This window comes from Dipodomys merriami, unplaced genomic scaffold, assembly GCF_024711535.1.
Source record: "Dipodomys merriami isolate MVZ:Mamm:240054 unplaced genomic scaffold, mDipMer1.0.p SCAF_17, whole genome shotgun sequence".
Classification (NCBI taxonomy): Eukaryota; Metazoa; Chordata; class Mammalia; order Rodentia; family Heteromyidae; genus Dipodomys; species Dipodomys merriami.
This window is the reverse complement of record NW_027203048.1, coordinates 19,230,855-19,254,990: the sequence shown is the minus strand read 5'-3', so window position 1 is coordinate 19,254,990 and position 24,136 is coordinate 19,230,855. Positions and strand designations below refer to the sequence as shown.

The window sequence follows — 24,136 nt, the reverse complement described above, 5'->3', positions numbered from 1 at the left end:
GAACTCAGCGTCATTTCCTTCAGCTGGTGACTGACTCCTTACTCTCCTGCTAATGGTCAGTTTATACTCTCAGCCAGCCTCTGGGGTGGACCTCTAGCTCATCTGAGCCCTCACCTGGCAATCATTCTTACTTTCCTAAGCAGCTTATGTGATGGTTTTGGGGTTTTGTTTTGGGGGCATTGTTTATTTTTTGTTTTTTTTTGCTTTTTTTATACTTTATTTGAACTGTTTCAAAACCAATTTTCATAAGCCAGGAGTGATGGCACATACCTATAATCCCAGCACTCAGAAGGATGAGACAAAAGGACTAAGTTTGAATGCAGCCTGGGCTGCAAAGCAAGTTCACATTCAAGGCCAGCCTCAGCTACATATTATCACCCTGTTTCAAACAAAATCTGGGTGCTGATGGCTCACACCTGTAATCCTAGCTATTCAGGAGGCTAAGGATCTTACTTTGAACCCGGTTTGAAGCCAGTCCAGGCAAGGAAGTCCATGAGACTCTTATCTCCAATTATGCTAGCCTTGAACAAAAAAAGCTCATGGACAGCACCTAGGTCATGAGTTCAAGCCCCAGAACTAGCACAAAAATAAATAAATAAATTCCCCCAAACTCCCAATATTCATACTCCTCAAAGTTCCCTACCATATCTCATCCTACCCAACTTCACAGGGAAAATCAGTCATCTGAAAAGAATTATCTGGTTTCAAGTCACCCCAAGGGGTAGCTGCTTGTATTTCTTCCACCCTGCACAAAGAAAGGGCACATTCCCACTTAAGAGGAACCCCTACAGCAGAGCTTTGGTCCTCCTTCCTCTGTCTTCTGGGGGGGAAGGGGCTGATGGGAGGATGGGGAAGTGCCCCTTAGTATCCTCTCCTGGATTCTCCCTCCCCCACCACATACTTTGCACATTGGATCCTTTGTCAGTTTAATGCTAGACCCCTGGTCTCTTCTCATAAAAACTTTCTGCTAAGATTGTTTCTAAAACTCATCTTTGTGATTTATAAAGGAACAAGGACGGGATCTATAGTATCCTTATGTTGGTCATCTCAGATTGTTTTCCGGAACAGCTTCTTAACTCTTTCAATCCTTCCTGTGAGATGATTATCTTGCTAATCATACTTTTCATTCCTAAGATTTCCTCATTTTTGGGGGGGGGGTCTGGTCGTGGGGCCTGAACTCTGGGCCTGGGTGCTGTCCCTCAGCTCTTCAGCTCAAGGCTAGCACTCTACCACTTGAGCCACAGCGCCACTTCTGGCTTTTTTCTTTTTGCTTATGTGGTGCTGAGGAATCGAACCCAGGGCCTCATGCATGCAAGACAAGCGCTCTATCACTGAGCCACCTTCCCAGCCCATTCCTCATATTTTTAATCATGCTGTTTATGATAGCTTTGCTCTTGTTTTAGGCAGATCTTCTCAAATCTCTGGAAACACTATTTTGAAGTCATGGGTTTTATTGCTTTTGCTAGTACTAGAACTTGAACTAAAGACCTCCCATTCATTAAATTTGCTTATCTGGCTGGCACTCTACCACTGGAGTCATGCCTCCAGCCTGACTTCATGTTGGTTATTTTGGAGATGGAGTCTCAAGGACTTTTCTGCTCAGGTGGGCCTCAAACTTCAATCCTCCAGAGGAGCTGAAACTACAGATGTGAGCCACCAGCACCCCATATTGTTTTTGTCTTCAATAAATCCACATCTATTCCTTGTTACTTTTTTGTCAGCTTCATGGGCTCCTACTTAATACGTGGTGTATGCTGAAGAATGCATACATTTATATATCTGTACCCCAGGTCACACTCCTTAACTCCAGATTTTTATCTTTAATTGCCTAATGACTGTCTCTGCTTTGACATCCTAAGGCAACTAAACTCACTTTCCTCAACACTGGTTTTCACTTTTATCTCAGTAAAGGGCACTACCACCTACTTAAATAACCCAAATTAGAGACCTAAGACTGTTTTTCCTCCCCTGTATCTTCACACATTCATTCCTGACAAGTCTCACTCCATGTTGGGCCTGTATTTCCTCCTTTGCCAAACAAAGTTGTGTCAGCACTGGCGTCCCTGCACAAATCCGCCATGCCATCTCAGAGAGGGTGGGGCACCCACCCTTTGTAACTTTGGAAAGGGCGAGCTGGGTATGCCAGTTGTGAACCACCCTTCCTGCTCTTGGCTGCTCGCCACAGGGGCACACATTCTACTCATTCAGGTGTGGTCTTCCCGGAAGGGTAGCTCAACTCTGGGTGGCTGGGAAGCATTCTGACATGGATATTGGTGTGTGCTAAGTTTTACTGTTAGATGTGAGGGATGGGGACAGGGAAGGAAGTAATACAGAGCAAAGGGAGAAGCTGAGCTGAGGTTCAGTCTCAGTGGAACTTTGGGGAGCCCCATGGGCAGGGATGACCATTCCAAGTTACCTTACTTTAGTGGCCTAGGACTTTGAATCCCCTACTTCAGTTACTAGAAAGTGTACACAACTTTGGGTTAATGGCTCTTCTAGCCAAGATCCTCGCCAAGGAGAGGTGATAGTTGAAAGTGAATGCTAGCAGTACTAGCTGCCAGGGGAGTAAGGTACTTGTCCTGAAGGCTCCAGGTACCTAGCAAGATGCCTCGAGCCAGCAGTTTCCATTATATCTCATTAGTCCCTCATATAAAGTCCCCAACCTTAGCTTTTCTCAGCAGCAAAGACTATATTTCAGTGTCCATCTGCCAATCCTTTATTTCATAGAATTTTTTCTAAAGATCTAGGCTCAAGAAATCTAAACCATTTCTCCAAATTTTTCCCACCACTCCACCAGATCAGGCCATTCTTGTCCTTTTTCTGAACTGTAGCCACTGTTATCTATCTGGCTGACTCAGCTACATTATCATCCTGTATAGGAACAATAGAGAAGTGGAAAGACTGATTTTTGGTTCATGGCTTCAGAAACATCAGACCATGTTAATTGGCTCCATTGCTTTTAAGGCTGTGGTGAGGCTGAAACATCATGGCAGGGAGCACATGGTATAACAAAGCTGCTCATATCTTAATGGCTGGGAAGCAGAAATGGACAGAGAAGGGACCAGGGGCAGAGAAATGCCCTTCAAAGGCATGCTTCAGTGCCCTTTCTCCAGCTGGATACCTCCTCCTATAGTTTCCACTACAGTCCCAAAAAAGGTCATCACATTACAAATACATCAATGGATCAATCCATTGATTAGACAGAGCCTTCATGATCCAATCTTTTCTCCACGATTGGACCACTAGCTAGAGATGCTTTTTGCACATAGGCCTTTTGAGCGAACATTTCATATACAAACCATGATACCCATTTGCATTTTTTCCTAAACTTTCTCCAAAGGGAGATTCCAAAAACACAAATCTTATCACCTTACTCTGTGTTGTTTAAAATGCTTTTCCTTGCATTCCCAATGCCCTCAGGGCCTGGTCCAAATGAGATGTGATTTGAGCCCACTGATCTGTTCTGATTCTCTTAAAGCTCCAGTTATCTTCTACCTCTCTGCTGGATGATGGAGCAAGAGAGAATTATTTGAAGTCTCCCTTAGCAACAAAATTTGCTTGACTTTGGTTTCATCAGATTATTGTGCACTGTGGCTATGTCTGTCTTGGTCACTTAACAGCATTTTGGTAGCAAGGACACTTCCTTCATTCTTATACTCAGTAAGTATTAAATGATGATGAATATGACTCATGGTCTGTTATGTGCTAATTTATTAGTAGTGACTGATAAATATGGGGGGATTTATTTAACTTCAGTATTAAGAAGAACTCTTATTAAGCAGTTCATTTTGGGTTTGTTTGTTTGTTTTTTTTAATTTAGAAATTGGTAGTTACTACTCATAATACCTGGGCCTAGCCAAGAGCATGGTGAAATGGATATTTAATAAACTACAAGGATCAGAGAAACAATAGGAACCTAGAGGCCTAAGATGATTAAACCATGTGCACTAATAATCGTACATCCATATATCTATCCTATCCTCCTATTTTTCTTTAACTTTGTTTCTCAGAGTCTCATGTTTGCCTAGGCCAGTTTTTGCCTACATCAGCCTCAGACCTCAATCCTATCATCTGTACCTCCTAAGTAGCTTGGATTATAGACACATACCACCACATCTGGCTGATTGCCTTTTATACTTTCCTGAATTTTGTAAATTTTAATAAGCATGTTTTCAAATTCAGTACTTAAGCAATTTCTGTAAGCCATTCCTATAGGGCTCCATAAACTTTTATTGTGTTGTAGCAATGAAACACATTAACTGATCCAAAGAATCACAAAGAATATGTGGGGGATATAGGGATTTATTCTTCATCTTCTACCTCCCCACCTCCCAATTCATAAATTTACCACTTTGGTACAACAGTTTTTTTTTTCATTTGTTCAAATTACCTGTGGTGCATTTTTGAAGTTAGAATTACAGTTTTCATATCCTCTTACATTTAGGTTTTTCTACCTTGCATTATATCTGCAAAAATATTCAGAGCTTCGACAAGGTCTTCTATCCATCGTTTTAATGAATGTTATTACCTTGAATTTTGGTTTATCATAATTTATTAAACCTTGATCCAGTGAATATTTAGACTGATTTCAGTGTTTTGCTAGTAGACATAATGTTTCAAATGAACATATTCACAGCAAGTAGTGTGCTTGAGTTATTTCTTTCCTTAGGACAAATTTACAGAATTGAAAAATGGATCTGCTATAGTGTTAGCCTAGTTCCTTTCATGCATTTGATATGTTGCATTATAAAGTGAAGGTGCTTTTATGCTGGAAGTAATTTTCTGTTTTGTATGTCTAGATTTCCATTTATGATATATTAGTAGTTCAGGCAAATTCAGATGAATAGAATTTACTAGGTTATAAATGGTTTCTCTGTGTTGTGACTATTATATGGGCATTGATGTGATTACAACTTTTTAAATAAAGATTTTGTTGAAAATGACAAGGCAGAGTGGCACAAGTCACAAGTGTAGAATCTCAATGAACTTTCCCTAAGGAATACAGCCATGTGAATATGCTGAAGCTCAGGGAGGAGCACTGAGGCTCTACACATCCCCAAAACTCCTGCCCAATTATGGCTGGTAACCCTCCATCCTGTATCTGTCACTAGATGTTTCCTGTTTTAAAACCTTAAACAAATGTACCTCTTTGTGTATGGTTTCTGTGATCAATATTATGCTTACAAATCCCTTCCATCATATGCAACAGTAGCTCATCCCTTATCCTTGCTGTGTGGTATTGCATTTATAGATTGATCATAACCTTTTTTTTTATTGTTGTTGGTCGTGGGGCTTGAGCTCTGGGCCTGGGTGCTGTCCCTCAGCTCTTCAGCTCAAGGCTAGCGCTCTACCATTTGAGCCACAGCACCATGTCTGGTTTTCTGAGTTAAGAGTCTCACCGTCTTTCCTGCCCAGGCTGGCTTTGACCTGCGATCCTCAGGACTTGGTCTCCTGAGTAGTTAGGATTACAAGCCTGAGCCACCTGCGCCCAACTATGCTTCTATTCTTAAAGTCTACTTTATTTGTTATTGCATAAATAAACTAATTGGGGGATTAGTGTTTGCATCCACATCTTTTTCTATTCTATTGTATCTGTATTGTCATTGAATCCAGGACTTTGTGCATGCTAGTCAGGGACTGTATGCACAGCTCTCTCTACAACTTGGGATGCTCTCCAGTGCCCTTTGTTATATTAATGTTACAAGTCTTCTATATTATTTGTAAAAAGTACATATACTTTTAGACCAGTACAACAACCTCTGTCATTAGAATATTATGCCATTTTATTTAATATAATTAATGATATATTTGGGTTTCCAGCTACTGTCTTTCTGTTTACCTCTTTATCCCACTTATTGCTTGTCTCTTTACTTTTCACTCTCGCCTTCCCTTAGTCTAATGCTGTTATTATATTTCTCTCTTTTACTATTTATGCATTATATTAGACCACATTTTTTTCACTATTTTCTTCAGAGCAACTTTGGACTTTACAACATGCACCTTTGAATTATTACAGCCTAATATGAATTCCTATTTTGTCTATACCTGGGACAAATGTCCTTGAAAATGTTCTTATTAGAATTTTACACCATTCTTGTCTTTTTGGTAGTTGGCATAGATCTTCACCACAATAGAAACTGGCTTCAGTTTTCTCCTTCTGGGCTAAGAAGATCCAAATTTTCCTGAAGTCAAGCCCTGGCCCTTTCCTTGCATCTCCTCCTCATTCTAGATAGGTGAGTCTTCTGCTTCTTTGGCCAGAAGTCAGAAAAATCTCCATACCTTAACCCTCCCTCCAGAGGGGAGAAGAGAAAATACTTCTTGTTTTTCCATGCTGAGCCAACAGACAACAAAACAGGTTATAATTTCTCAATCTACTTACCCTGCCACACCTACTATGTTTTATGGCCTTGCCCTAGGAGCCAAACCATAATTAATTATTCTACTTCCGTGGGAAGTTAGCTCTAAGTTTTAACACTTAGGCTTTAGGAACTTTGAGAACCCAATGTATTCATTATATAGATTATTTACCACCATTTTGACGATTAATTTGGGAAAAGAAAAATAACAAAAGGAAATAATAAAATACTAAAACAAGGATTCAGGTTAACCCATTGTAACAATGAGCTGTAGAAGACACTATGCTGAAAATGAACTTTACAACTTGGGGGTGTTGAATTGGGAAGTGGGGAGGGAAGGGATGATAGGAGAAAAACAAAGAGGGGGTAACAGTGCTCAATAGAAAATGTAATCATTACCCTACTCATGTAAATGTAACCCCTCTATTTAGTATCTTCACAATAATATATATGTATATAGAGAGAGAGAGAGAAAGAAAAAACTGCAGAAATGGATGATGGTAAGGCTCATTATGATTACAGGAATACTCAGGTCATAGTTCAGATGTGGTGGTACATATTTGTAATCCCAGCTATTAAGAGGTAGAGGAAGGAAGATCAGAATTCAAGGCCAAGCTGGGCAAAGTGCAAGACCCTACCTGAAAAACAAACTAAAAGTAAATCTACTGGTGGTGATGGTGGTGGTGGTGGTGGTGGTGGTGTGGTGGTGGTGTGGTGGTAGTCTGTATGTATCTCAAATGGCAGAACACTTGCCTAACAAATAAAAGTTAAATTCAGTCTCCAGTACTGAAAGAAAAAAGCCTAAAACAATAAAACGCTCAGGTCACTTTGCTTAGGGCTTTGCTTCAACATTAATACCTGCAAAAACTGTAAATATAAGGAAATACATAACCTCTAATCAAATGGCAGAATATTTTTTGTACATTTTGTTTTGTTTGCCAGGACATAAATACCAAGAGATAGAAGTAACCGTTTTCAGAGGTACAAATATATTGCAAAGTTAAAAATGCAATTATAAATATAGATGTAATTTTTAATTTAGGAATTGTACTTTAGATGTGGTAGAAAGTAAACATGGTTTAATAAAAGATCACAAGGGACCGCTGGGAATATCTCCAGGACTAACTGATGGTAATTTTGACTCAGACCATAGTAATCATAATTCTTGCTAAAATATCTGCTCTGATTCTGAAATTTATATTCTTTGATACCCAATCTTCAGTTCCAAGGAGAGACAACATAGTCAAGACCTCCTACTGCTCCTGTGTCCATAGTTCAATCTTGAACTCTGAGATCTTAGGTAAACCGTAATTTCAAGTGGCTGCCCCAGGCATCAGGCAATTTTTATGTGGGGAACTAAAAGCAAATTGAACTAAAAGTACTTTTTCCCTAAAAACCTCCATGATTTCCATAGATGGAACAAATTTTACTTCTGAGTTTCTTTGGAATAGACATTTCCATGTCTAGTCCAATAACTACTAAAGAAGGCAAAATAAATACCAACGTGTGTTTGTGGTTATCATGTGGAAATATATCAAAAGAGTATTTTGCTTTTCTAAAATAATTTGTAGGAATACTCATCTAAATACTGGATATTGAGCTAGAGCCTAGCATGCACAAGACCCTGTGTTCAATCCCTGAACACAGAAAAATTTTAAAAACAAACAAACTGGTAATGATTAACAAAGCCTTTCCATAGTCATGAATCTTTTTGTGTAATGGGATGTGAACTCAGGGCTTCAGGTTTGCTTAGGCAGGTGCTCTACCACTGAGCTACACCTCCAGCCTATAAAATAAGTTCTTAAAATGTGCTTTTCCCCATAAGGCATCTTATGTATTTAAGTGTCTAAGAGCTAATTGTCCCGAATATACAATACAGAAATCCACCATTTTTTCTTTCCGCCACTACAGTTTTGGTCATTTCACACTCTATTGGCTTTCTTTACTTGGCAAAATAAAAATGCATATAGCTTAAACTAGAATCTTCAACTTTCTATGTAAGAGTTTTGTAGGAAGAGTTATAATTGTTGAGTAACACATCAGTAACACTAGTATGTGTTTGTCTAAGCTGTGCTGAGCACTGAGGAAAAATTAAAGAAGTTAAAGATATGTTCCTGTTTCTAAGACCATTATAACCAGGAGAGGAAAACAAGGTTTATGAACAACAAAGCCAATACTAACACTAATATATTTAAAAAGCATCAAGAAAGATGTCTGGTCATACACTATACTGTACTTTATAGACATACAGTGGTTTAGAAAACAAAGAACATAGTATAGATTCACAAAGTCTTCAGGAAAATTCCCAGGAAGTAGTGAGACTTGAACTAGTTACCAAAGAATGAATGGAATTTAACATGGAAAGGGGGGAGGGGGTGGAAGGAAAGGAAAAGAAAATTCTGCACAAAGGAAAAAGCCTAAAAAAACCTATAATTCCAGAGTAGAGGGCCTATCTATACCTTTAAATTAAATACTTCCAGCATAGTTACTAATACAACAAACTTTTAAAGAAAACTTTTTTTTATTCCGGTGCCCTTCATCTTGTATATATATACATTCTTCTAATTTAGGGAGGGGAAGGGAAATTAAAAAAACGCTGAAATAAGGATACAGGTTGACCCATTGTAACAATGAGAAGTACAAGAACTTTATAACTGGTGGGAGGAGGGGTGGGATAGGAGTAGGGAGGAGTTGGGAAGATGGGGAGGGAAGGAATGGTAGGGGGAAAACAAAGGAGGAGGTAATAATGCTCGATAGGAAATGTACTCATTACCTTACTCACATAACTGTAACCCCTCTGTACAGTATTTTTACAATATTTCCAAACATGCAGACAGTATTCCTTGGTCAAATTCACCCCATCATTGATCACTCCTCCCTTTCTTCTTAATTTCAACAGTTTCATGGTTCAGTTCTCATACATGCATCCTCATTGAGCCTCTCTATTCACCATCCCCCTACCTTCTGGTATCTGTTCCCTAACAGAACCTGTTACATATTCCTGTCCTTTATTTCTTAGAGTATACTAGTTATACAAAGGTATTTCACTGTGACTTTCACAAACGCGTGTATTGAACTTCAGTCAGATTAACCTCCCGTATCACACTTGCCCTGTCTCCCTTAACCCCTCAACAGCTTTCAGTGAGTTTCCTTATACTATCTTCATATATACACAAGATGCATTTCAATACTATTCACCTTCCATCATTCTGTTATGCTCCACCAATTCCACATGTCACTCCCAAATAGTTCCACAGTTATAATCATGTTGTGTGTGTATATGTATATAAATCTCTTCTAAGACAAGATTCCTCACTTGAGAGAAAACATGTGTCCTTTGTCTTCCTTTGACCTTATTTCACTTTACATGATGATCTCCAATTGTATCTATTTTCCTGCCAATGATACCATGGTATTCTTTATAGCTGAGTAATACTGTTGTATATATGTATATATATATATATATATATGTATAATATACGCACACACACACACACACACACACACCACATTTTCTTTACCCATTCATCACTTGCAGGGTGTCTAGAGTGCTTGCACAGATTGGCTATAGTGAGTGTGCAAAAATGTCTCTGCTCTATCCTGACTTGAATGTGCCCTAGAACAATTCATTTGTTCCCTCCATACAACTTTGTGTGAAATACAACATTATGCTTGCTTCAGGCTCACACATTTTTAAGTAGAGAAATAATATTTGGCTTTGCTTTCTGCATGCTGTCATCATACTTTCGCAATGGAAGTAACTACTAATCTGAATATGAGCTTATTACTATTAACATTTGGGAATATTAGTATATCTAAACATAATATAACTATGTATCTTCTTTCTCCCTCCCTATTTAGTATACTTATTGATATTTGTGCAAACCCCAGAGTACTGTGTGTGTGTGTGTGTGTGTTGGTCCTGGGCTTGAACTCAGGGCCTGAGAGCTATCCCTGAGCTTGTTTACTCAAAGTTAGCAAGCACTCTACCACCTGAGCCACAGCTCCACTTCCAACTTTTTTTTAGTAGCTTATTAGAGATAAGAGTCTCCTGTGAGCTTTTCCTGCCACAGCTGGCTTTAACCATGATCCTCAAATCTCAGCCTCCTGGATTATAAGGCATGAACCACCAGCATCCACCAGTATCTTATTCTGTAATCACATCACAATTTACTCATCATTCTCAAGGTGATAGAAATTTAGATTATTTCTGATTACTTTTCTGTATAGACAGAAAAATAACCAGATAACCTTAATTATTTTTCTGTTGTTGACAGAAAAGTTCATTGTACTTCAGTGAACATTCATTTACATATCTCCTTGTATGTATAAGGAAGAGATTTTGGGGAACATTTAAAGAAGTTAAATTCATAGATTATAATATTGGCATCTTTAGCTTTAATGTATCTTGCTAAACTGCCTTCCAAAGTGGTTTATTAATTTATGAACCTGTCAGTAGTATATGAGAATTCCCTTGTCTTCTTTCCTTCATAATTGTAATTACTACACAATTAGGCTTGGGTCTGCTAGCACATCCTGCAGTCAATATTTCCTGTGAACTGACTGTGTATGTATTGATGTTCTGGGTTAGGTTTCACCATGAGCCAGTTCAGCCCAAGCTAAGAGGGGTATCAACACCTCTAGGAAGAATTGGAGAACACTAAAGGAAGAATGGCTTAGGGGTTGAAGACTAGGTACATATCTTCATTTTTGCATCCCCAATATGTAGTACGCTCTGAATCCAAAAATCAAGGCTCAGGAGATGCCAAACTGACTGGAATTAGGTATAACTCCTGGCCTGCTTTTGGCTTCACTTCACTAAGCTTCAATTTCCCTGTTGATAAATTATGGATGATAACAAGTCGGGAAATCATTCTGAAGTAAAATGAGATATAAATGTTTTCACATTTATAAAAAGTAATGCAATTAAGTTGTACAAGAAAGCTGCTTCTGGGGCTGGGAAGTTGGCTCAGTGGTAGAGCACTTGCCTTGCATGCTCGAGGCCCTGGGTTCGATTCCTCAGCACCACATAAGAAAAAAAGCCGGAAGTGGCGCTGTGGCTCAAGTGGTAGAGTGCTAGCCTTGAGCTGAAGAGCCGAGGAACAGCGCCCAGGCCCAGAGTTCAGGCCCCACGACCGGACCCCAAAAAAAAAAAAAAAGAAAGCTGCTTCTCTGTTGTTCTTAAACGTGACCAGGTAACATTTTGGTGGGTCAAATGCATTGTAAGAGCTGTGTGCCAGGGGCTCAACACCTGCAATGCTAGCTACTCAGGATGCTGAGCTCTGATTGTGGTTTGAAGCCAGCCTTGGTAGGAAAGTCTATGAGAATCTTATGTCCAATTAACCACCAAAAAGCCAGAAGTGGAGGTGGGACTCAAGTAGTAGAGTGCCAGCCTTGAGCCAAAAAGCCAAGCAAGAACCCCAGTACTGGTGCACACATGCACACACACATACACACACACACACACACACACACACACACACACACGTACACTCTGCACTGCAAGACTCATGCAGTACACCCCAAAGGTGAAGGCAACTGGTTCATAAGAACCATTTGAATCACAATTCAAGGCCAGCCAAAGTGAAGTTAGAAAGATTCTCAAAAACAAAATACTACCAGGTACTGGTGGCTCATGCTTATAATCCCAGCTATTGAGGCTGAGATCTGAAGATTGCAAAGCCCACCCAGACGGAAAAGTCTGTGAGACTCCTATCTCCAATTAACCAGCAAAAAGCCAGAAATGACGCTGTGGTTCAAGTGGTAGAATGCTAGTCTTGAGCACTAAAGCTCAGGGACCGTGCCTATGTCCTGAGTCCGAGCCCTGGGACTGGCAAAAACAAGCAAATTTATTCTCCAAAGCCAGTATTGCACTCATTCCAAAACTAGACAAGGACACAACAATAGGAATCACAGACCATTCTTTCATGAGCATAGATAGAAAAATTCTCAATGAAACCCCTGCAAGCCAAATTCAGCAACTAATTAAAAAGGTCTTACACGGTTGAGAAAAGACCCTGGCAAATGCTCATGTCTGGGAGGGGGCAAAAAGGGAGAGGGTCACCAAAAACAAACAAACAAAAACATTACAAGGGTTCCCAATAGCTTTCTTCTAATAAATTCTGTAATCCTTTGAGCACTGGTGAGTTCAAGCCTGTAATATCAGCTACTTAGGAGGCTAAAATCTAGAGGATGGCAATTTGAGGCCAGTCTGAGACTGAGTCCATGAGACTTCACCTTCAAAATATCCAGCAAAAAATCAAGCTGGAGGCATGACTTAAATGGTAGAGCATCAGCCAAGCAAACAAGCCACAAAAAGACAAGGCTCTGAGTTCCAAAGTTCAATTCAGAGGGAAAAAATGGAGTCCTATATACCTCAAACTCTGTTCAGGGTCATATATAAAGATACATATGTAATTGAAAATAGATAATTGAATCTTTACTTGTAACTCCCAAACAGCATCAAATAACCCATCTGTGGCATACAGCCAACCATACTTGAATTCCATTCTCTCTAACACAAACTCATAGTCCTTTTCTCTGGTACCCAGTTTACGACTTTTGTTTATTTTCTCCTTTGTCCTTTGGTCCCAAAAGTGGGTTAACTTAGGCTCTCTCTTGGGCTAAATTATTCCTTTCTCTATCTCTTGTCTCAGTTTAGATGGCCAATATCAATTCCTTAAATTCCACATAACAAATATATCAAGGAAATCTGGAAGACACTTGCCTGGGGAAACAAGGAGCATTCATGCTTTTAAAAAATCATCCTAAGGCACACATATTTTTGTCATGGATTTCAGGGGCATTATTTTCCCTTGGTGTAATATTCTGCTTTCTTTTTTGAGAGTGCTGGGCCCTGATCTCAGGGTCTCACCATTTTTGCTTTGAATGTTTATAAATAAGTTTGTTCCCTGTTCATTTTAATTGCTCGTTTTAAAAGCAAGTTTAAGTAGAGTTGTGACACAAATGGTAGAGAACCATTTTGAGCAGAAAATGCTAAGGAACAGCACATAGGCCCTAAGTTTAAGCCAAAAATACTACTCCCCCCCTCCAAGTTTTTTTGCTCACTTTTGCTCTAAACACTTAGACCTCCCACAAAGGTCACCACTTCAACTACTGACCTTATGAGACCCAAATGCACTGTGCATCATGATCTGTCAATACCCTTGCAATAGTCACCCCCTCCCTTGAATGATCTCATCAACTCAAACTCAAATGTGAGCTTGAATGCAAAGTTGGATTTAGTCTTCATTTAGCTTCCCCTGGGATTTCTAGCTTTCTATTGTTGTTATTTTGGATGTATGTTCATTAGTCAGGTGTGGTATTATTAACAGAGGAAGAGAATGGGCCCAGAGAGACTAATTAAGCAGCTCACACTATGCAGCAGAAAACAGAATGTTTTCAGATTTGCACACTTGCTGCTTGGGTTTACATGTAATAACAAGAAAACACTCTCCTTAAATGAGAGGACTCATGAAACCTAAATACTTTGCCTCAGGAATGTAAGTGCTCTTTTTGGCATTACAAGTTCAGAAAACTCTTTCTAGACATAGATTGTACATAGCTCTATGTGTATATGGCTATTTATAAATTTCATGTAGGAATTTATCCATATATAAATAAAATACAAAGTTCATGAGTTTCCATCCTTTTGTTCCTTCTATCATGAGAATAATTATTCTATTGCAACACATGAAAACTATTTTGATGATACCAAATGTGCATCTGGGAATGCTCATGCTACCAGATGAGTCTTAATTTAAGACTTTAAGAAACCGGGGGATTACATTCTAGGCCGGAAGTTCTGGCTCTAATACTGAGAAGCATGTTTTAATCAGATGGGCTCTGCTTTGAGCTGGAACTAAGAAAATGGATCGGTTTCCTGGAGCAAAGATCTGGGTCACAATGAGAAATGGGTTACTTTCTCATCCATCTTGCTCTGTGAGTGGGGTATGAAATCATGAAAAATTCCTGGCATGGTATGAGCATTTATGTCTAATTTTTGTCTGTTTTCATCAAGATAACTCCAAGTCTAAACTGAATTAGTGGATTATTTCTAGATCTATGAGTAGCTTGCTTTGCTTTAGTATAAGTTTGGGGGTAGAGCTCTATAGTGCCTTGCTAATTCTCTAATTGTTTTGTCTCTGCTTCAATGTTCTTCACTCTATGAGGACATTCATAACTGGCAAAAAACTGGATTCAGTGCTGCTTTTTTTTTTTTTTAAACCAATCCTGGGGTTTGAACTCTGAGCCTGGGCGCTGTCCCTGAGCTCCTTTTGCTCAAGGTTAGCACTCTACTACTTGAGTCATAGTACTACTTCTGGCTTTTTCTGTGACTTATTGGAGATAAGAGTCTCATGGACTTTCCTGCCCAGGCTGGCTTCCAACCATGATCCTTAGATCGCAGCCTCTTGAGTAGGTAGCTAGGATTGCAGATGTGAGCCACTAGCGCCTGGCTTCAGTGCTCCTCTAAGTGATCCCAGGAACCATGTGATAAAGAGGTAAAGAGAATCTTGGCTTTGAATTTATAGAAAGCACTGAGATATTATTTTGATCCAAATATTGGAAATGCAATGACAGATATTATTTTACATATGGATCTTCTCTCAGGGAATATGTTGTACAAGATAGCAAGGTTGTTGGATGTAAGTGATAATTCTCCTAAGAGACATGTTCATTGCAGACAGACTCCCTCCTATCCCTGTATATTGACCATTCCATACATCAGCCCTTTCACCCAGACAACCACAATGATCTCCTATCTGTTCTCCTGTCACATCTCCATTCATGCCGTCTGCCTCCAATTCATTCTCCAAAATACAACTACTGGGATATTTCTTAGCCACAAATAGATCGTTCTCTCCTTGTACTAAAAAACCACCAATAGTTCCCATTTTTGTTCTAAAAAAATCCAAATTATTTTGCATGATTTAAGTGCTCTCAGACAGACTTGTCCCTGCTTACTTCTTCAGCCTCAGCTGTTGATCACCCAAGAATTTCTTTTGACTCACGGACACATTTCCACACTGTGTATTAGCTAGCGTCCATTACTGTAACAAAACCTGAGGCAGGCTAATTTAATAAAAGGCTTATTCATCTCATAGATGTGGGGTGTTGGAAGTCCAAACAGTATAACTCTAGTTCTCATGAGGGCCTCATGGCAGGTGAGCAAGCAATCTCACCTTCAAACCGGAAGCCAGAAGGCTAGATCCCACAATTCTTCTCTTAGGGCACAGCTTCAATGACCTTAGGATTTCTCAGGAGGCCTTATCCTTTAAAAGTTCCAACACATTGCTTCCGGGGGACCAATCTTCTAATACATCCAAACCACAGCAATCAACTCTACCTTCCTACCTTGATGCCAAGCCAATTCTCTCATTGTTCCTCCCTCAGTGCAGACTCGAAAAAGACCAGATTCAATGATCTCCTATAGAAGGTACTGAAACATTACTTGGATGATAATGAACAAAGGAAAATATGTTGCATAGCAGAACTTGTCTCAAGGAATATGAGCAGTTTGGGTGTGGGTGATAATTCTCCCAAAGGATACTTGAGGCAACCATATTCAATGTGGAGACAGACTCTTCAGCCAAATCCTAGACATTTGGAAATATGTGTATCAAAAATGGTCATTTCAGTATGGTTGGGAGTAGAACTAATGTGGGGAAGAGAGGCAGGGATATTATAATGCATGGGAACTGTCCCACACAAGGAAAAACTGTTTTACCCCAAGTGCTAATATGACCTTCATTGAGAAACACTGAGTTAGGAGATAAGTATATATGGGAGCTAAGCTGAATTGCTTAGTATAAAACAAAGAGTGCCTCAGGATTCTCAGCTCCACCCTTTCTGAGGTAGAGTTCTGCCTCACCTGTAAATAATAGTTGTGCAGTGCAAGAGACTGAACCAAGGGCTTCATGCAGGCTAGGCAAGTGCCCTTCTACTGATAACACCTCCAAGCTTTAAACGTAAATCTTGAGTCCACCTTTTAAAAAATATATATTAGTTTAAATTAAAACTTTACATTGGTTTGAGGCAGAGCCACATTTTTAGCCCACTGGGCATTTATTTTTTTCCTTCTGGCTCTGCTCACATTTATCTACTTTACTATAAAGTGACAGCTAGTCTATATGCCCTCTTGAGCACAGGCCCTGTGTCCTGTTAGAGTGATAGAATCTAGTATAGTGTTCGGCACAGGATACTATGAATAATGACTTCCTAAACCTAAAAATCAGCCCTGCGGTCTAAGTTTTAAGCCACCAGATTTCTCCCTAATCAGATATATCTAGTTGAGCATTTCAAACATAACAGGTACAAAATATTGAGTTGATCCAGTATTACCCCAGCCTAATAACTTCAGTTCCCACTGTTATGGCAAATGCCATCACTACCTTCCCAATTGCCTGAGCCAGAAGCTTGCATGTAACCATGTCTCTGCCGGTCCCATCACCTCCCTAGCCAGTGAATTCCATGTTCTAATTATCTCCAAAGTCCTTTGTGTCCTGATCATTCAGGGTATTTCAGGAGTGCAGATTGTCTGCCTAAGGGCTATATTAGGCTCTCAAAATCACGTTATGTTTCTTATAGGCCGCCATCAGCCTGTATTGATCATTTTATATGACCTCTGAATGATGTTATAAATATCGCTCTCCTTTCCTACTCCCTAAAACACTTTCAACAGGTTCACAAGGGGGTTGGGAAGGTGGCTCAGTGATAGAGCGCTTGCCTTGCATGCCTGAGGCCCTGGGTTTGATTCCTCAGCACCACATAAGCAAAAAGAAAAAGCTGGAAGTGGCGCTGTGTCTCAAGTGGTAGAGCGCTAGCCTTGAGCTGAAGAGCTGAGGGACAGAGCCCATGCCCAGAGTTCAGGCCCCACAATCTGACAACAAAAAAAAAACAGGTTCACAAGGATACCTTTATTGTGAGTAACTTAATCTGACCAAGTCTCCATAAAAAGAAGATAATATGCCTTGAAATGGTTGTGTTAATTAAATGAGACAATACATGGAAAGCACTTGGCTTAGTTTCTAACACCTTATAAGACTTAGTGATCCTAGATATGACTATTTTTTCTATTAGTTATTATGAAAACTTACCAACACTTTCTCACATGGGATAAATTACACAGTAAGTTCACTTTTAGTGAAGCTACTCAAGCAACAGTAAATCAAGGAGAGATGCTATAGAAGCAATTCCTGAATAGAAAAGATTAGATTATTTCTCTGACTCACAGAAAGCATAATTGGTGTTCTAGTGTTCTAGCAAAGTAGAGGACTGTTGGAGGGAGAAGCATTATATTTGGCCATAAAGATTATATCACAAGGGATAAAAGTATTTTATTTTATTCCTTGTGAGCAGTTAATTGCAAAAGCTCTTTTATTTATGGTGTAACCCATATGGCAAATCAAGCCTTTACAAGAAAATCTGTCTCTTTTCAAAAAGGAGCAGTTTAGGTCCTGCCAAAATGGAACAAACAAAACGTTAAAGACTGTTCCAGCCCTACAGAAATGTCTTTTCCTTTCTGAAAGAAGTCTATTAGTGATGCAAATGCAAAGTATCTGCACAGCTGATAGTCCCAGCAAACAAAACAGTGAAACCATTAGAACTTTCTGGTGTCGAGTTCCATCCTGAGAATTTGGCTCTTAGGCTTTCAAAAGGTAGAGAAAGAGTAGAGCTGATTTCTACCTGGGATAGTTTCTTAGGTCTACTTGTTGGAATCCTGGATGTTTGGCTTAAAGGGGACAAACAATTCTCTAAATACAATCTGAAGGTAGGCTTGCACAGCCAGGCTTCCAGCTAGTGCCTTCCATGGGGGGGGGAGGGAAATCAGGATATGTAACCTTGGAATAACATTTATAATCAGAATTTTAATTCTAAAGATGCTAGGGCAATCTACCTAGAAATTCAATGACATTTATTCCTAGGGTAAAATACTTTAAGTGATATTTCTCTTTCTTTCTTCCTTCTCTTTCTTTTCCTTGTTTCTCCTCCCTCCCACTCCCCCTCTTTTTGTCTCTGTCTCTAGTTCGGGGCTTCAATTCAGGGCCTGAGTACTGTCCCTTGGCTCTTTTGCTCAAGACTGGTGGTGTTCTACCACTTGGGCCACAGCTCCTTTTCCAGCTTTTCAGTGATTAATTGGAGATAAGAGTCACTGGGCTCTTCTGCCTCAGATGGCTTAAAACCTCAATTCTCAGATCTCCACCTCCAAAGTTGCAAGGATTACAGGTGCGAGCCCTGCCACACACGTGCTTTAAAACAGCCAAAAAATTAGACAAATGGGAGACTATTTGTGTAGGGTATAAAGCTAACATTTTCTAACTTTTTTTTTTTTGGTCACGGGGCCTGAACTCTCTGGGCCTGGGAGCTGTCCCTCAGCTCTTCAGCTCAAGGCTAGTGCTCTACCAGTTGAGCCATAGCACCACTTCCGGCTTTTTTCTGCTTATGTGGTGCTGAGGAATCGAACCCAGGGCCTCATGCATGCAAGGCAAGCACTCTACCACTGAGCCACCTTCCCAGCCCCATTTTTCTAACATTTTTAAGCCAGTCCTTTCTTAAAAGAGAATTTGGTAAATATATAATGGTAAGCACAATGATTATGAATATGCAAATGTCAATAAATAAACAAAATGAAAAGATGAACCTGCCAAGCAGTGAAATCTAAATCGTTTGCTTGACTATTACTTGCTTATATTGTTCTCAACAGGTTTGATGAGACCCAGGTTCTCAGGAGCCACCAGGCACTAGAGTAATATTGGTAGCTGGGAGGTACAGTGCCTAAAGAGATTAGGAAAGCATTGTTTTGAAGCAAAATTCCAGTGTGGTATTGCAGAAGCTATCCATGAGTTGAAAAGCCTAGAGGGCAGTTTATCGAGAAAGGAAATTAACCCTCGGTAACTCACATGGCTTCTTGAACAAAGAACAGTGGAGCTGGTGTCCATAAAGTATGGGTGCAATGCCGGCAATCTGGGTCTTACACAGGGTAGAACTTCTGGTAGGTAAGTTTTCTTGGGTGGAGCTGTAGATCATCCAGTGTTTACATTTCAGAAGGAGGAAGAAAATTCTATACTCCACCCACCACAGCCTCCCCTCCCCAGGCTGCCAGGCAGCTGGCACCGTCTCTTTCCCTCGTTTTGGTGATCTAGCCTTCTCTGGAGGGAGGGCAGTTGCTGCTTTGGTTCCGTCGTTTCTGACTCTCAAGCCCTCCACGAGGGATGGTGTGTAGCAGCTCCCCAAATTTCCCCTCGCCCCGCTTCCCTCTAGCTGCCCATTCTACTACTCATTTGCCTCCCTGACCTGCCTTTCCTTGAACTCTGCCGAGGCCAACTCAAAAGAGCTTGAGTGTCCCATGTAACAGAGTCACAGCTCAGGTCCCTGGGATGGGGGGGGTGTGGAGGGAGGGGAGAGGGGGGGCTTTCCTCACCTTATGTAGAGCGACCCCCTACCAAAAAAACCCCCAAAAGTAAAAAGTTGTGTTCTTTACAAATTGGAGCCACTTCAGTCTCCCTGCCGCAGGGCTGGGACCAGATACAGCGTGTGACAATTTAGATGTTCGCGGAATGCAAAGCTTAAAGGAGTCCCTCCCTCCCCTCCCCGCCCCAAGTCCTAGGGGAATGACTGGCAGCTCCCGGCCAGCGTCGCCCCGCGGCCGGTCTGGTCCTGCGCGTCCCCGCTGCCCGGGTCCCAGCGCGCGCGCACGCGCAGCGCGGGAGCGCGCGGCATGGGATGCGCCGAGCGGAGGCGCCTGGGAGCGCGCCCTCCGGGATCGCGGCTGCGCAGTCGGGCGGGGAGCCGGGAAAGGGGAGGAGGGTGGAGGAGCGGAGTGAGGGGCGGGGGGAGGAGCGGCGGAGGCGGAAGCCATGTTGGAGTTCCACCCGGAGCGAGGGGCCGCGAACGCTCCCCGCTCCGTGTGGGTGTGACCGGGGTTCGGCACGGCCGCCGGGGAGGGGGCGGGGACGTTGGGCCGGTCGTCGTCGTCGTCGTCCGCGGCGGCGCCCAGGGGCAGAGGCGGCCGCGGCGTGGAGTCGGGCGATTGTGACCGCGGGGCAGCCGGGGGCCCGGCCGCGGCGCCCACTCTCCGTGTGGCCCCCTGAGCGCCCCCCCTCCCCGGTCCGGGAGGGAGGCGGGGGGCACCCGGGGCCCGCCATGAACCCCGGCTTCGACCTGTCCCGCCGGAACCCGCAGGAAGACTTCGAGCTGATCCAGCGCATCGGCAGCGGCACCTACGGCGACGTCTACAAGGTGCGGAGCGGGGGCCGCGCGCGGGGGCCGACCCGGGCCGGGCGGGCCGGGCCGGGGGGCGCCGCCGCCGAGCCGGGGTCCCGGTGCCCGGCGCCGGGCCCGCGGCGGAGGAGGAAGAGCAGGAGGAGGCGGAGCCGGCGCGGAGGCTTCTGCCCGTGACCGAACAAAGGGCCAAATGTTTGACCCAGGCCCGCCAAGTCCTCACCTGGGTCCTCCCGGGAGGCGGACTCCGACCCTCCCCGCGCCTCGGGTGCGATCCCGCGGGGCCCGGGGCGGCCCGGGGAGCCGGGCCCAGGGCGGGCCGGGCGGTTGGCCCAGGGGCGCTCCGGACGGCAGCGGCGGCTCTGACGACTGTCAGACCTGCGAGGCTTTTTCTCCGACCTGGGAGCGACCCCGCCGTGGGTTGGGAGCTGCTGGCTGCCCACCAAGGCCTGCTGGCCATCGTCGTCATTGTTATTACCGTGGGCAACCTGTTTTGGGCAGTCTTCAGCCTTGATAGCTAGCCTCTGAGCATCTCCACCGATCGAGTCCTCTGAATTTTCTCCCAAGTAATGACTTTCTGCTGTCAAAGACATGCTTAAGTTTCTTTTGTTATTACTATTATTCTTTTGGAAACTACAACGACTTTGTTTCCACTCCAAGTGAAATTGGATGATGATGCTTGTTTTGTGGTTGTTCTTTATTGTTTATGTGGGCTTGTTTTTGTGTGTGTGTGTGGGTTTTTTGGGTCATTGATATATAGAAATCATCTTTTTTATTCATTTTTAAGGGAGTCGAGTACTTGGGAAAGATACTGGTTTGACGAGGTTAGAATTCAGAGTCCAGCATTCCTGTCTTGGAGCTAAGGACCACTTCTAAATGTAGGAGGCTAAATCACTCTTCCCTGGCCAGCTCGACTCTTGGGCCTTACCGAGACTGCCAAGAGAGAAGCGTGGTGCCAAATGTGGTAGCAAGTCTTGATTTACTTGAGGATCTTCTTACTGGTAACTGAAGTTGAGCTCCTGTGGTTTCACAGAACACCTGAGGATGCAGGAAGGAACTTAATTTTTATATCGAGAAGTTTAGACTGAACTTTATTTCGCCCATGTTGAAGTAATAGGTTTGTTTTTCTTTTTCTTTTTACTTCAGTGAAGTGCATGAAGTAAATTAGAGATTTAATTCTGTGTGACCAGTGTTGTACATTGATCTTGCGAAGGATTTGCTTTTCACCCCCTTATTACTTCATCAGTTTACCCATAGACCATACTGGTGTGTGGAGCACACCTCACTGCAGCGTGTAAGGCATCCAAACACTTGGGTTATAGCAGCAAAAGATAAAAATGATCCTTAACCGTGTGTGTGTGTGTGTGTGTGTGTGTGTGTGTGTGTGTGTGTGTGTGTGTGTGTGTGTGTGTGTGTGTGTGTGTGTGTGTGTGTGTGTGTGTGTATTGGACTGGAATGTGTTAAATGCCTCTTTAAATCATCACTTCATTGCAGTTTTACTTTGTGCTGAAGGAGAAGAAAGGGTGCAGGGTCAGAACCCATCAGCTTTTAGTTGAGATGGAAAGATGGCAAGACATTGCTCAGGGAAGGAGAGAGAGGGAGCCTGCGTGATTCCTAGGCCCTAGAAACCTATAGGAATTTAAAGGAAGCCTCAGCAGCCAGAGAGCCAATCGCTGGGCATTTTGCAGGCCTTTTAGCTTTTATAACAAGATTCGACAGAGGACAGTGGGGAGCCATTATTGTAAGGGTAGTTAAATTAGGTTTGGGGTTTTGAAAACTCTTCCTACTAGAGTATAAAAATGGATCAGAGGGAAAAGACACTTAAAACCATTTGAGATAGTCCTGGTAAGAATAAAGAGTATTTGGAATTTCATGAAACTGGAGGATGGATCTATGTTGTATCAGATGGAAACTTAGCCAGAACTTTATGAATATGTAAGTCTTAGCTGGCATGTAGATAGTATGTTCTTCTTTACAAGAATAATTGGCCAGACACTATATTAAAAAAAAAAAAAGCTGGTGGGTGGGTCATTTAATTAAAGACTAAAAAATTTAGGACCTGTAATTTCCTAAAGACATCTAAGTGCAATATAGTTTAAGTGCAATAAATGGATTAATATCACCTATTTAAAATAATGACAACACTATTAACATTTATGGAGCATTTATTGTTTGCTACGCACTAAGATTTGTCTTCTTAATCCTAACAACAATCCTCTGGGATAGAGAGCTGCTAACTCAATATTGTAGTTGAAGAAACTGACGTTCAGGGAAGTTAAAAGTAACTTGTCAAAGTAGATAGGCTGCAAAGCAAAAATTTGAACCAGTCAGACTGCATTGTTAACTATAGAGAAATTATACTTTCTCTAAAGATAGAATATAGGCAGATAATGTGTTGCTGAATTTCCAGTGGAGAGACCATAAGGCACATCTTCAGTGCAACAGTTGAGTTGGAGCCATTCTGAGTATGGATCTTTAAGTAGTAGCTGGAATTCCTAACTCCTCTGCAGCCAGGCTGCTTTGTAGTCCACCAAGTGAACATCAGATAATACATGGTTGATCCCTGCCTGTCAGATTTCTAATACTGGGGACCCAGAGCAGAGAAACTCTGTGTGGTTTTTGGCATCAAATTCTCTGCCTGCTAAATAATCCAAAGTTTAAACTATTTTTTTTGCACTATACTAATGATTATGCTATCAAGATACAGATTTTTCACATTTGCTTTGCTGCTTTAGATTTTTCCTATTTGCAAAAATTATGATGATTAGAAAGGGGCTGCATTTTGTTTCCAAAAACCAATGTACATGATTTGCTCCTTTATTTGTCAGTGTTGAAGTGGTAAAAATGGAATAATTGGATTACATAAGTAAGTTAGAACTAGGTATTTATAGTAATTCTTGGACAGTTAATGTTTTAAGTAATTTTTGAAACAATTTTGAAAACTAATCTCACTGTAATAATATTATTGTAGTTGTTTTTAAGTTTTGGTGGTACTAGGGGTTTGAACTCAAGATCTTGCTACTTTGAGCCTTGTCTCCCGTCCCAACAAAATTACTTAATTGAAGTAACATAGTTAAGTTACAAGCATAGTTTAGATACAAGCTAGGATGTGGATGGTCTGGAATCTATTAGCTAGGCAACTTTGTAAAAATCACTTAGCTACTCAGGGCTGTTTTATTGTGAAGCTTCTGCTTTTGGCATTAAGAAAATGACTTGAGTTTTACCCAGCAAATGAGTTACTTTTATTTTTTTCTCCAAGCCAATGTAAATATATTTCATTTGCAGTGACTTAAAGTACTTGAAGTTATAGTTAAGAAAAAAAAAGTGCCGCAACTTCGTGTCCTCCGTCATGAAGTAGCCACTGTTGGGGTTTACCCAGGAAATTGAGAGGTTGACAATTAGTGCTCTACTACCATGAGCCTCAGGAGGCCCTTAAAGTACTCTGAAATTTATAGGCATTTTTTTTTTTTTTTGGTCGGTCGTGGGGCTTGAACTCTGGGCCTGGGCACTGTCCCTCAGCTCTTCAGCTCAAGTCTGGTGCTCTACCACTTGAACCACAG

At 41.7% G+C, this 24,136-nt stretch overlaps 1 protein-coding gene and 1 long non-coding RNA gene across 10 annotated transcripts in view; one reads left to right on the top strand and one right to left on the bottom strand.

The window, feature by feature from the left end:
• The window catches only part of LOC138829024 (uncharacterized), a 143,274-nt gene extending 123,917 nt beyond the window's left edge, over positions 1 to 19,357 (bottom strand). The window contains exon 1 of the long non-coding RNA XR_011372470.1: positions 19,256 to 19,357. This is a non-coding gene — a long non-coding RNA (uncharacterized lncRNA). The remainder of the gene's footprint in view (positions 1 to 19,255) is intronic.
• Positions 19,358 to 20,223: 866 nt separating this feature from the next.
• Positions 20,224 to 24,136, top strand: part of Map4k3 (mitogen-activated protein kinase kinase kinase kinase 3) — a 149,142-nt gene continuing 145,229 nt past the window's right edge. For 4 of the 9 annotated variants that reach the window (XM_070025436.1, XM_070025433.1, XM_070025429.1 and 1 more), the window contains exon 1: positions 20,227 to 20,594. In XM_070025436.1, coding sequence (XP_069881537.1) covers positions 20,499 to 20,594 — 96 coding nt within the window. In that variant the 5' untranslated portion in view covers positions 20,227 to 20,498. Of the gene's footprint in view, positions 20,595 to 24,136 lie in introns of all 9 variants that reach the window. The other 5 variants (XM_070025437.1, XM_070025435.1, XM_070025434.1 and 2 more) reach the window with 3 other exon arrangements.